Source organism: Coregonus clupeaformis, chromosome 10, assembly GCF_020615455.1.
Source record: "Coregonus clupeaformis isolate EN_2021a chromosome 10, ASM2061545v1, whole genome shotgun sequence".
Taxonomy (NCBI): domain Eukaryota; kingdom Metazoa; phylum Chordata; class Actinopteri; order Salmoniformes; family Salmonidae; genus Coregonus; species Coregonus clupeaformis.
Window position 1 is genome coordinate 24,276,738 of NC_059201.1, and position 13,735 is coordinate 24,290,472.

Sequence of the window (13,735 nt, forward strand, 5' to 3'; positions counted from 1 at the left end):
GACTGTAAGTCGCTTTGGATATTATTATTATTATAAATGGAATTGCTCAAATATACTTAAGTATCAAAAGTAAAAGTATAAATAATTTCAAATTCTTTATATGAAGCTAACCAGACTGCACTATTTTCTTGTTTTATTTATTTATGGATAGCCAGGGGCACACTCCAACATCATTTACAAACGAAGCATGTGTGTTTAGTGAGTCTGTAGTACTTTAAAGTATTTTTACTTAAATACTTTACACCACTGTGTATATTATGTAGGCAGTGGAAGTGAGAACATTATGTGCACTGACCAGACAGCAGTAATAAAATAATTGCGAAAGATTTATTATCAAAGGAAATAAAACATTCCTAATTTATAGCCTATTAACGTTTCTTTGTGTAATTTTTTTAAATCAAACTATACTATCTGTGAATAGTTGCTTAGCAGAACATATTGGTCTTCAGTACTAAGGCCAAAGGTTACAATCTATGTGTACCATTATGTCAGTAATGAAATACAGACAAACCCCAAATAAATAAAGCCCCCATAAAAGCTACATTACATTCCCCTTAAAATATCACAAAAATCGGTTTAGAGTAGTTAAATATCATATAAAAAATAAAATTATGCAATTCATCAATTTAGTTCAGTAACCCATTTTGAAGATTTGTATTTTAAAAAATCATTTAAAAAGTATTTAACGCTGTCTAACAGCTGAGTACATGTCAAACCATGCTGGAATGTCAAATTCTTTCATAACAGTTTGTTCATTCTTGTTTCCTATTCCATCCTTTCTCCATGTCTTGAAATGGTTCACATTCAAATGGCCAGCAAATTTCTCAGTGTTCAGAAGGCACCCATTGGCTACTGTTTCTCCACTTAAGAACCAGGAAGTGGCCAGGTCCAGGGACTTTCTAGATTCTGGCACTGGGTTACTGGAACTGCTGCAGCAGATCGGTTCAGGCCACAATGATTACGTAGCCTAGGATGTGTGTATCATTGATTGTAAAGAGCTCATGCTTGTGTATGACCACAATGGTATTGTGTGATTTAAAGTTCAATGTTCCTGGGAAGGCACGGAGATGCATAGGCGATCACTCAGTAGGTTTGCACAGATGGCAAGCTGTGGATGGTAGGAGTTAGCAGAGTCTCCAGTGTCCAACAGTTAGTGGTTTAGCAAGTTCACATTAAGGCTTAATCTTCCACAGCTGTAGGAGAGACAACAAGGAGGGCACATTTAAAAACACAGCATATATACTCACTTTTGGAAGTTGTGCCAGGAGGAAAACAACTCTGACAGACGTGAAGATTCACTGTATGACAAAGATATCAGTGTTTAGCAACAGCATTGTGGGATTAGAAGTGTCTCCACTCACTCTGATGTTGAAGCCGAGCAGGTCGCTGACCACAGCGGAGACTGCAGACAGGATGACCACGCGTGTGATGTTATAGATGAGAGGGTTCACAGTCAGCCCCAGCAGTCGGAAGGGGGTGTCAAGCTCCTGTGAAAGGGTTGGTATGAGAAGCCAGTCAGAGATGCTTTCATTGCACGTTATGCTGAATAAACAACTACCAGCCCAGTAGATTTGACTAAAGTCCAAAATGTCATTATGGGGCTGAAGTTGAGAGACATCCTTACTTTCATTAGTTTTGTTGCAAGCTTCAGAACATTGTTCACTATGTTCAAATTTTCTTTCTTGTTGGGCTTCTTTTCCATCTTAAGATACAAGTTGATCTGAAAGAAGAAAATAATTGAGGGAGATGTATTAAAGTAATGTTTGTGTGCGTGCGCGCGCGCGCGCGCGCGATTGTGTGTGTGTCTGTGTGCGTGTTGTCAGGGGTCGCATTAGCATTCACAAATCTGCCTTTTCAAAACGCAAAACGTGTTTTAAACCATTTTACCTGCGTTTCATATTTAAAGTATTTTTTTCTTTTTTGCTTCAATAGAGTTGTAGCATAGGTTTTTGTATTATACTTTTATTTTGAAACTATATTGAGTCATTATTACTGACAGTACCCCTTTAAGACTTTTATTGCAAAGCACTTAATTATTCCCAGAAGGCATCTGTGCATATCCAGCAGTGGTGTAAAGTACTTAAGTAAAACTACTTGAAAGTACTACTTAAGTAGTATTTTTGGGTATCTGTACTGTACTCTTTTTATTTTTGGCAACTTTTACTTCACTACATTCCTAAAGAAAATTTGGTACTTTTTACTCCATACATTTTCCCTGAAACTCAAAAGTACTCGTTACATTTTGAATGCTTAGCAGGACAGGAAAACTGTCTAATTCACATCCCATGTCATCCCTACTGCCTCTGATCTGGCGGACTCACTAAACACATGCTTCGTTTGTAAATTATGTCTGAGTGTTGAAGCATGCCCCTGGCTATCCGTACATTTTAAAAACAAGAAAATGGTGCCGAATGGTTTGCTTAATTACATTTACATTTTAGTCATTTAGCAGACGCTCTTATCCAGAGCGACTTACAGTTAGTTAGTGCATACATTATTTGATTTTTTTCATACCCCCTGTGGGAATCGAACCCACAACCCTGGCGTTGCAAACGCCATGCTCTATCAACTGAGCTACATCCCTGCTGGCCATTCCCTCCCCTACCCTGGACGACACTGGGCCAATTGCGCTCCGCCCCATGGGTCTCCCATAAGGAATCTGAAATTATTTATACTTTTACTTTTGATACTTAAGTATATTTTAGCAATTCCATTTACTTGTAATACTTAAGTATATTTAAAACCAAATGCTTTTAGACTTTTACTCAAGTAGTATTTTACTGGGTGACTTCCACTTATACTTAAGTCATTTTCTATTAAAGGTATCTTTACTTTTACTCAAGTATGACAATTAGGTACTTTTTCCACCACTGATATCCAGAGGGAAAGAGAAGAGCTTTGACGTTGATGTGAATCCTACTTCAAATCAAATTTTATTTGTCACATACACGTGTTCAGCAGATGTTATTGCGGGTGTAGCGAAATGCTTGTGCTTCTAGCTCCGACAGTGCAGTAATATCTAACAAGTAATATCTAACAATTTCACAACATATACCTAATACACAATATCAAGATCTCTGAAACATCAAACAAACATCAGAGACACCGCCCATGCAGATCCACATGCATTTCACTATTGCGTTGAACTACCCCATTGTTTCTAGAAGCTTCTCCTCGTGGAAGACCCAGTTGGAGCTGGCTGTGCAACACATTTGGCAGAAAATCATTTTCATCAGATGACAACAGAAGTGCAATGCTATTTGGCTAGCAGCCACACATAAGTAAGTTAGCTTACAATGAAAAACCAAGGTATTTTTTGGCCATCATATTTCTAATGTTTATCATAGAAAGAATGTAGCCAGCTACATTTCCTAAAGTTCTGCTTGAAGTTAATCTTGCATTTGAACTTGCTACCAGAGAAGAACTAGTACCAGAGAAAAGTAGCCTACATTAGGGCTGTTGCGGTGACCGTATTACCGCCACACCGGTGGTCACGAGTCATGAAGGCAGTCAAATTCCATGTGACCGTTTAGTCACGGTAATTAGGCTTCTCCAAGCTCTGATGCTGCTGATGGTTATTTGTAGCCTACCAAACTTGCTAACTGCCTCGTACTCAGCACTCTATTGTCCCTCTAATTACTCTGACATAAATGCGAATGTCTTCGAAAATCTAATCAAACACTTCATGAGAGCCCATAAGCACATGTTGCGCAACATTTCAATAGGCTATGCAATTGCGTGAGAAAACAGAGTGATGGCCTCTACTGAAAAGAGGAGGATCAGCTTTCTATAGGCTAGGCCTACTATATTTATTTTTCAACTTTCCTAATATTAAGCACATTGCCTACCTGGCTGGCATGAAAATAAACCACGGGGAAAAGCATCCTCCATTCGCTATTTAAGTGCATAAATGACATGTATTTTTTCCCGCTGCCCCTGTTTCGATACAGGTGCATGATAATGGTCCATTCTAAATCAAAACAAATGTCACACATATATAATTTAGTATATGTAAAGACAAGATTAAATCAACAATAGTCTAATGGGTGACAATATTAGCCTATCACTTGTGAATGATATATTATCACTTGTGAATAAAGTCCAGCATAAGAAACAATGCTTTTTTTTGCGACTTTTTCGAATCATAGTCGAACACCTCACGTAGCCTAGCCTATAGGCCTATATGTTTTAACAAGGTTTGTATCACAACTAAAGTGGCCAAAAATGTATGCACATTAATCCACTTTACAACGGGTGTAGAGCCTAACTCCTCAAATCAAATCAAATGACTGGCAAACATAAGCAGCTTGTGAGTTTCAAGTTTGGGGAACATAATTTCCACCATAAAAATTCACCTTTATAATAAAAGCAATTCATGCATAATTGCATTTGCGGTCACTTTTGATAATGGTGTTTTCCGCTAATGGAACATTCACGCTTATAGCCTACTTCCATGTGCGCATTGCTGCGCTTATAATGTGAAGAAGTAGCCTAATAGTTTATCAACATTTTAAGCTAAACGTTCTGATCTGTTGCGTCAGCCACATTGCGTAAAAAATGTTTTTTGATGATAGTGGTTGTATTAATTTGGGTTCTATCGCATCCCACAACTGTCCTAGACTAGGTCGACCTTTGTACTATGGGGGCTAGTAGATTGACATAGGCTAGTGCTTTTGCTGTTGGTTAGGCCTACTCATCTTGTTGGCTGACGAAAAGTAAATGTGGACAGTTCTTCCAATATCTTCAATATGCACCTAGAAATTGGATAAGGAAGCGCACAGTTGCATCCCCAATGTGTCTGTCTTCACTTGTAGCCTGTGAGATAGACCCGATCACGTGATGGAGTGTGCAGAACTCGGCAAGAAGGGCACAACGGCCACTGGCCGCAAAAGGCATGGATTTTTTTAGGGTGCATTACGGACACACAAAGGGGATGCCACCGTGAAATTCTAGGTATTATCAAGTGCTTGTCAAATTGTGAATGAGTGACTGATGTAGTGTATACGGCCTTATGCAAAAAACAAAGCAGAGCTCATGCCTTTCAAGCGACTTTTTTCAAATCATCATTAGAGTCGCATCATGCAGCCTTACAATGTATTAAAATCCAAACATATAGCTCAATGTTTGTAGAACAACTAAAGTTACATTAATAACTCTAAATTAAGCATATAGGAATATCTATTTCTTTGTTAACCGCTCAACACAGAATAGCAGCATGTGCGCACTCCCTCAAATCGTTTGGAGAAAATATCCTTTCTATTTTACTCAGCTTTGTTCAATTGTATTCTTGATACTATAAAATAATGCTATGGAATTCTAAGCAAATCTTGTCTGCTAAATGAACTAGTGTAGCCCACAGCCATTTGGCATAGCCAGATCAGGACAACTCAGAGTATGCTATTCTGTTCTTCTGAAATAGACTACATTTTCTTCATATCATGCTTCTTTAGACCTGTCTAAAATAAATAATGGATTTATTGTGAAGGTATAGGCTATATTACATGGATTTACTAGACTTTTTTAAATGTAGATGTTCCAAAGGTCAGCACCAGTGGCTTGTAGGCTATATGTGGAAGCCAGGAGATGCTAAATGTGTTTATGTTAATTAATGGTCAATTACCGTGAGACCGACAGTTATTTGCTTGACAATCACCGGCTGATGAAATTTCGTGACCGCCACAGCCCTAGCCTACATCAGTCAGAACGCTGTCTGGTGATCCAATGACGAGAGCAAAGATATTTCATCCGAGTGGAGAAGTGCAACTGAAGCACGAAATGAGTCCTTTTACATTCATGATTTGGAGCGAACACTGACTGAAGCCAAGCAGAATTTACAATAAGAAGCATTTTAAAATCTGCGTATATTTGTTCTGTGTTTTATCTTTCCTTTTCTGTGTGAAAAATGGAGAATCTTGCGTTCACGATACCCCTGGTTGTGTGTGTAGCAGGGGGCCTTACCTGTTCGGTCAGCAGCACTGACACGTTGCTGTATTTACAGTTGGTCTCGGAGCCCAGGGTGGCCAGACGGAGCAGGAAGAGGATGAGGGAGGAGCCCCACACCATGAGCTCCCAGTTGGTCTCAGAGTCCAGGAATGTGTGGGGACTGTTCAGGAGCTGGCAGTTAGAGATAGAAAATGAGTACTCATGATCTTAAATCTATTCTGTTTGTACAGGTTGGAGCTTAACAAATGCACATTCAGTCTTACAACAGGTATTTTGGATGGTAAATCATGATATGTTTATTTGAATACTGTGTATTTATCAAACAAAGTACACTCTTTTTATCGATATGTCTCACCTGTGTACACAAGATGAAGGCGATGGAGAGGGCCAGGAGGAAGATGGAGGAGACGATGACATCAACGGAACGCTGGGGCCCACGTCTCTGTGGTGAATAGGAAATAATATTAGGGGACATTTCAATGAGGGCAGGACCTTCATCACCCCCTAGTGGCAAAACCATACACTGAAGTATACCAACAAAAAGGCATTCGAGTAGTGAGAGGAACTCAGACCTTGAGGAAGGAGCGGAGCGACAGCCACATCTTAATATTCTGCACATTCTTCAGCCTGAAGTGGGGGATTTCCGACTTCTTGGCCTTTCGTGCTGATGTGATGTGGTTGAAGAGTTTGGCGAAAACAAGCCTCTGTTGAAAGAGAAACATGCAACATTTCCAACATGTTCGTTATGTAGTAGTTTGTCTACAACAGTGGGACTAACATGCTGACCTGTTTGTAGGTCCTCTCTGCCACACACATCATGAAGAAAAAGAGTCCTGTGAGGCAGAGCCTCTCCACGGTGGTGATGAAGAGGAAGGCGTAGGTCTGGGCGTCGGGCGGCCCCACCGCCATGACACCCAGCTCTGCCAGGGACAGGGAGCTCAGGCGTGTCATGTCCAGCCGCTGTGCCAGGCGGAAGCCAAAGGGAAGCAGCACCAGTGTGGCAGTGACCAACCCCCCCAGGGCTAGGTAACCCATGCCCTGCTCCACCACCTTCACCTACACAGGAGATATCACCTCTGTTAGGAGGACAGAGTTATGGGGCACAGAGTACACAGCCCTAATGGTGTTTCTATAAATAGAAACAGTCAGAAACCCATTCCAGCCCTAAAGCATTATAGACCAGCATTCACTCTGTATTGAATGTGTGTTAATTGTACCAAAATGGCATCAGTGAGTGTAATGAAGTGGTCATAGGAGGTGTACCCGTGTGAGGATGATCCCACTGATCTCCAGTACTGACATGTCTGCTTTCTTGCACTCCCCCTGCTCCCAGATGATGGCACTGACCCGGTCTCTGGATGGGTGGCACGCCTGCAGCCACGATAGTTGGCCCTGTCAGGAGAGAAAGCTGGTGTGCTGATATACTAACCCTTTTTGGGGTTACATATTAGGTGACAGGGTATATGTGTGGTGTAGCTAAAAGGAACTGTGATTAAAGTGAGTCCTTGTGGACAGACCCACCTGCTGCAGGTTCTCATCATCACTGCTGAGAGTGGTGGATGGGGGGAGGGTCAGGCCCGGGCAGTACCGCCCCTCCCCCTCACTGTCACTGCTGCCAGTGGAAGCAGAGTCTGGCCCCTGAAGAAGATCCTCCCACATCGTGTCATCTGTGTCAGAGGCCGGGTGCGAGCCCTCGGTCCTCAGGTGCTCCACTTGACGAGGGTTTACCTTAGTGGCCTTGGTGCCTCCACTACTTTCCTCCTGTGCAAATAATAGGACTGGTCAAACTAAATGTCCACCTTTCACTCTGGCTACAATGTGCAGGACTCACTGTCTTAGGGTTTACCTGAGGTGGTGAGGGGTTTGAGAAGGAGTGAAGGTGTCTCTTCCTGATGACAGAGGCAGGTGTCGGTCCAGCTACACCAGTGGGTGGTTTTGCTTCCTTATCATCTTCCTCCTCCTCTTCTTCACTGGAAAGCTCATCAGAGGCCCCAAAGCCTGACTTTCTCTGATTGGTCAGGAACAACATCACAAACAGCAATATAATTAGCTGGATAAACAGCAACACCACAAAGGAAACAAATAAATGTTGATTCACACAGACATAAAAAAAAAGGAAAAACTGCAACTCTGTTAATGACTGCTTGACTCACAAACAATCATTGTTTTATGCTCAGGTAGAGGATCTGATCCTTGTTTGTATGGCCTTACCCTTCTCTGCTCTGATCTGTACAACCTCTGGTTTTCCTCCAGCTGCAGCTCAGTGTCCCTGTTGTTCCCCTGTCCCTCTGTCCTCTTCAATCCTCTACCCTTCCTTGGCCTGAATGACGGGTGAGAAAATAAGGGAACATGTTATACAGTGTGAGAGCAGTTTGCGTTTGAGTGTTTAAAAGGGTGCGTATGAACAGCATGTGTTTGAGCACCATGTTTGTGAGCAGCGTGTGTGTGAACAGTGTGTGTGTGAGCAGTGTGTGTTACTGGCAATAAGAACCCTACCTCCTCCTGCGTGCAGGGCTGGTGCCGCTGCTGCTGACAGGGCTGACTGAAGGGCTCCGGTTGGACTCAGTGGACACTATCTGGCAGTGCACTGTCCCCAGCAATAACATCAGACACATTGGCCCAAACTGCTCACTAGCACTGGCTGCAGGAACCTCCACGTACAACAATGCTGCTGCCACTACAGAGAGAAAGCTATTAATACACTATATAGGGGACTGAGAGTTACAGACCCATTTAGGTTTAATGAAAAAGAATATTGGATTCCACAGTAGACACCTGAACCATTCCTAAAGGTGAGATGTGAGTTTACCTTGCATGAAGTAGAGCACCAGGATACAGGTGGAGATGGACCTGGAGGTCACCTGGATCCACCACTGGAAGAAGAAGGGGAAGAGGATCACCCTGACCAGACCCTTACGGGTCAACGCCGTCCATGGACTATCGGGCTTGGCCTTGCCGAATGTAGACCCTGGAATAGGAGAGACACAATCTATAGTGTTGCATGCACCATATCCATCCAATAAGCAAATAGTGCAAATAAGCATAGATATAACACCTTGTAATAAATGGATATTCACCTCTTACTAAGTCAACATCAATGAGGTCTGGCTTGATATGACCGGACCTCTTTGGTTTACGGTCAATGCCCTGTGTGGGAGACAGTTATATTTGTAACAAATGCTGATCACATAAGAAATGAATCTAATGGCAGGTGAAATATGAGCATATTAGACCAAACGTCATGAACTTACATTAAGTTCAGCCTGTTCCAGAGATTTCTCCCAGACCTGCTGATCATATGCACCGATCTGTTGACACATGGACACACTTCAGTTTTTATTATATCATGTAGGGGATTTTAGACCCTCATTACATTGTCAGTAAGTGCAGCATGTCTTACCTTCTCTTGATACCATGCTATTCTCGCCATTGTCTTATGATTGTGGTGAACACTCAGTGTCAGGTCATTTCACAGGGGACACAGGCACAGATAAGATCTGGCTGCAACCCAGGCTTGTGTAACAACAAAACAAAGGAGAGAACATTAGAGATTAAGCAAAAACAATGCCATTGTGGAGTACAATGGGCATTTCCACAAAACATGTTCGCTCAATACCAGAAATGATCACTGCTAGCTAACTATAGCTTACTGTTTTTCATTGTGCTGCTTGTACAATTGTTATCCACAATACAAAAAATAACTACACAGAAATTCAACTGATTTTAACTTACCCCAAAGGATAATGTGGTTGAAGATAGGTGATAGAATTGTTCAACTGTGTTCAGGTGAAACTCTGTACTAGTGATCATTCTAAAAACATTGAAGACCAGTCAGTAAAACCATCATCCAGGAGCAGTATCATCAAGTGGGATGTCGCAGTGTGGATTGCAAACAAGCTCTGCCTTGCCATCATTGATGCAACTTCGGCTATACTTTTAAACTCGTAAAAAACACGTTTGAACTTGCCACTATTCAAAATAGGTAAACAGATTCGTGGCACATCTAGATAATCTAGATTAGAAATAAGTAACGTTAGCTAGCTAGCTAACTAGCTAGCTACCATTAAACAAAGACAGTATCTCGCCAGCTCTTCTTCAGCCCAGGAGGAGTGGCGCGCGGCTCGACGACGTAAACTAGCCAATTAACGTGAGCAGCATCTCGCCTGTAGGAATTGCAATGACTTATTAGCTATTTTATCACAGTTATCAAAACGATTTTCCCAATGCAAACTTCGTTATCAGTTGTATTTCAAGTCGAATTCGCAGGAATGCACACCGACACAACTGTTTTTAGGCTCTTGCACTTCCTTTTTCCGGGTTGATCGGCGCTTGCTTGTTTGTTGACATAACTGTCAGAACTGTCAAATCTGTGCAGCCAGCGGCTGCGCGTGTGGCCTGTGGAAACGCCACATTCCAATGGAAATCCTGTGACAGCTAGAGCGTACTCCAGAATAAAAATCTATGCATATAGAATATAGTAAAAGTAAATAGCTACATAGAACAGAATAGAAAATCATTTTTTTATTATTTTTTGTAAACATTATGTTCATTTCCATAGCATTTCGTATAGCTATTTTTTTCATTTTCTTTTTACAGTTGGACTACATTATTGTATTGTAGGCTACTGTATTTGCCGTCTATCTTCACAACTCCTGCTTCTCCAATAGAATGATAATATAGTTTCGAACCTCAGGTCAGACTAGTTCAATCTAAAATCCTGAAAACTGCAAATGATTTACACAAATAAATAAAAGGCCTATAACAAGTAGGCTACATAGGCATAATTACGTAAAATAAATCACAAGACCATCCATGAGGTATTAATAGCCCCAGAAAAAATATTTTTTTCCCCAGAGTTTTGGTAACATTTTACATCTTGTCATTGGAGTCCTGGGTGTCGACTGATGGCTGCTCTTGGTCGGCTGCAGCACACACCAACTTACTCTTGACCTTCTTATTGGAGCTGATGATGAAAAAGGGGCTGAGAGAGGCATAACAGGAGGAGAAGAAGACCCTCATGTCAGCCACCACTGGAGACACCTTAGCTACCGTCAGCATGTAAATCCAGATGATATTGTCTATGCCGAAGAATACAACATACAACACCACCAGGGTGACCACTGTCTTGGCTGCCCTAGTCTCAGCTCCTCCACCCTGGGATGATCGTCGGATGCTTCTCACCTGGCGGCTGTGACGGTGGAGGAGGAGAAGGATGTAGCCGCTGGACCACAACATGAGCCCCACAAAGGCAAAGTCCCGTGTAGAGACTGCCACTCCATTGATCTTGTAGGACAGCATGTCCCTGAAGTCCACATGGCAGAAGCCCAGGTTGAGGGTGAAGGCAGGCACAGTGCCGTTGCGTGGGGCAATAGAGAAAAATGGAGCTGCGATGCATACAGCCATGTTGAGGAGCCACAGCCCTGCGATGGTGGGCACGATGAGGCTGGGAAGCCGGGCCTTAAGCCTGGACAAACAGGGTCCACCTGCAGGGGAGATGGTCACTGCCTGGAACACACTGAGCATACAGGTGATGCACACAGACAGAGCCCGGGAGATGCGGTAGGAGTAGATGACCACCTTGCAGCCCGGGTCATTCAGCAGGTCATGCAGGCCAAACACAGTCATGGTCTGGGGGACGCAGCGGGTGAGGAGCAGCATCAGGTCAACGAAGGCTAGGTGGCAGAGAATTATGTCCACAGGCTGGAGTCGGCGCTCAGAGCAGAGGACCTGGGTGTAGGCCAGCAGCACCAGAGTGTTCCCCAGGATCCCTAACCCTGTTTGCAACAGGAAGGACACCCCTTTGATGGTGACACAGAGATCCAACATGATACCTAACTTGTGTACCACACTGAAGAATAGAGACAGAAAATGAAGTTTGTTAAACAGACTTATGAATACACCAACTGTGAACAAATGTTACTTATTGCACTCTCTATTAGACAAGGATTGCGGAAAGCATATTATTACCTGCAATTATTGATAAAGAAACAAGAACACAGTATTGGGCATTCAGTGTGGTTAATTTCCCCTGCAATTCCAATATATAGCATGTTGTAGTCTGTGGGGATTATTAGGGGACAACATTAGAACACTCACCCCACCCCTCCTAAAGATGTAAGAATCGCTACAATATGTAAACAAGAATAAGAACAACAGTTTTTTTTATTCAGATGGCAGCCATCAATGGCCATATTCTATTGGAACTTCAATTAAAGAAAAAAAAGTCATAATTTGGCTAAACTCTGGAAACAGTCATGTTTTAGGATGGCCCTGTCAAGGGGTAAGATTCAGTATTAGTGTTCCCATACCCCAGCAGAGGTTTTTGTTATTGTTGATGTAAAAGCAGTTTGATTAAGCTATTAGGAAGTAATTTAGAGGTTTTAACATGCACAGCTGGCCCCTTACACTGCTCTCCTCTATTCTCTCCTGTCCTGGGAGTATGTCACCTAAGCACACAGCAGCACAGGTCATTATCCAGCAATAACATATGTCTGGTCTAATTGGGAGCACTGGGAGAGTAACCTTCTATTCTGATGTTCTATTCTCTATTCTTAACACTGCGTTGTTCACCTATACTCTTAGAAAAAGGGTTCCAAAAGGGTTCTTTGCGGAGGAATAGGGTTCTACCAAGAACCATTTTGATCAGAATAACCCTTTTTGGAGGAATAGGGTTCTACCTAGAACCTTTAACATCCTAAGAACTGTTTTTGGAAGAAAGGGTTCTTTGATGATTCTTTGGAAGGCAAGCAGGATTCTTTGGAAGGCAAGAAGGGTTCTACATAGAACTATATATAATATTTCCCAGCATGTTCTATTGCAGTGAGATTTCAGAATTGTTAGTGTAATATCTGTGTTTTTTGCATTTACATTGGGATTGGTTAATACATTTTATGCTACACAAAGATAAATAACATACAGTTTTCTAAACTAATCCAATCTGTTGGATTTATTGCACCCGTTACTGAGCTGGTTGTTCCAGGTTAGATGATTGAGGTAATCTCAGTATTCAATATTCCCTACCCTGGCAGTCATACTGAATGCAGGTTGAGGGTGATTAACAATTCCACTTGTTGGATATCCTAACTCTGGCTGGATTCCAATAGGAAATACACATCACTTTGCAAGCCAGCATAATGTGACTTGCAGGCCTGATGTGGCCTGTAAACCAGGAGATTCCTAACACCACTGTGTTAGGGTATAACTAGGCCCTCAAAGAAAGGCCTTATGATATACAGTATGTCATGTATTGCCATAGATAATAACATTTAAAGGCTAATAAGGCTGGTGGAACTGTTCATAGAGGGTTATAGGAAGAGCCACATACAGGGGGTTCTTTGAAGAACCCTACATAGAGGGTTCTAGATAGAACCCTCTGCAAAGGGTTCTACCCAGCACCAAAAAGGGTTCACCTATAGGGACAAACCGAAGACCCCTGTATGGTTCTACTTAGCATCTTTTTTTCGAAGAGTTTTCCAAAACAATCATCCTGTTCCACCAATACTCTTCTGCACCATACAATCCAGACAGTGAACATTTGTAATACAGTGTTGCTCCATTCTCAAAATTGGAATGTGTAATTTAGACTGCACAGCCTTTTGACTAATAGTCAAACTTAGAAGAAAGTCAACCAATACTGAAGGATCCTTGATAAAGGCTAAGGTGACGTTTGAATTTAATTTGCTAAACGCATCCTGGAAGCACTCTCTGGGGTACATCATGTAAAGGTGTTATTTCCCCATGTGTGTATCAAAATGTTTATATGAGTACAGGACTAATTAGAGAGCAAGCTCAT

At 42.1% G+C, this 13,735-nt stretch overlaps 2 protein-coding genes across 2 annotated transcripts; both read right to left on the reverse strand.

The window, feature by feature from the left end:
- Positions 1-308: 308 nt before the first annotated feature.
- Positions 309-10,276, reverse strand: LOC121575380 (protein PHTF2). The gene is made up of 17 exons (XM_041888445.2): positions 9,676-10,276; positions 9,344-9,456; positions 9,195-9,251; positions 9,021-9,090; positions 8,753-8,911; positions 8,440-8,620; positions 8,155-8,263; positions 7,790-7,951; positions 7,465-7,704; positions 7,207-7,335; positions 6,730-6,999; positions 6,516-6,647; positions 6,299-6,385; positions 5,959-6,114; positions 1,625-1,720; positions 1,362-1,487; positions 309-1,193 (listed from the first exon to the last, which is right to left on the reverse strand). Exons 2-17 carry the CDS (start codon positions 9,371-9,373, stop codon positions 1,173-1,175), a joined length of 2,025 nt encoding a protein of 674 aa, XP_041744379.1. The 5' UTR covers positions 9,374-9,456; positions 9,676-10,276; the 3' UTR covers positions 309-1,172.
- Positions 10,277-10,812: 536 nt separating this feature from the next.
- LOC121575971 (olfactory receptor class A-like protein 1) lies at positions 10,813-11,769 on the reverse strand. The gene has a single exon (XM_041889270.1). It carries the CDS (start codon positions 11,767-11,769, stop codon positions 10,813-10,815), a length of 957 nt encoding a protein of 318 aa, XP_041745204.1.
- Between the last annotated feature and the right edge of the window lie 1,966 nt (positions 11,770-13,735).

Coding starts and splice junctions, on each gene's coding strand:
- LOC121575380 (XM_041888445.2), bottom strand. CDS start 9,373: ATGGCGAGAATAGCATGGTATCAAGAGAAG. Junction 8,264..8,439: donor AGCCCTGCACGCAGGAGGAG/GTAGGGTTCTTA, acceptor CCCGTCATTCAG/GCCAAGGAAGGGTAGAGGAT. Junction 6,648..6,729: donor CAGAGAGGACCTACAAACAG/GTCAGCATGTTA, acceptor CTCTTTCAACAG/AGGCTTGTTTTCGCCAAACT.
- LOC121575971 (XM_041889270.1), bottom strand. CDS start 11,769: ATGTTGGATCTCTGTGTCACCATCAAAGGGGTGTCCTTCCTGTTGCAA.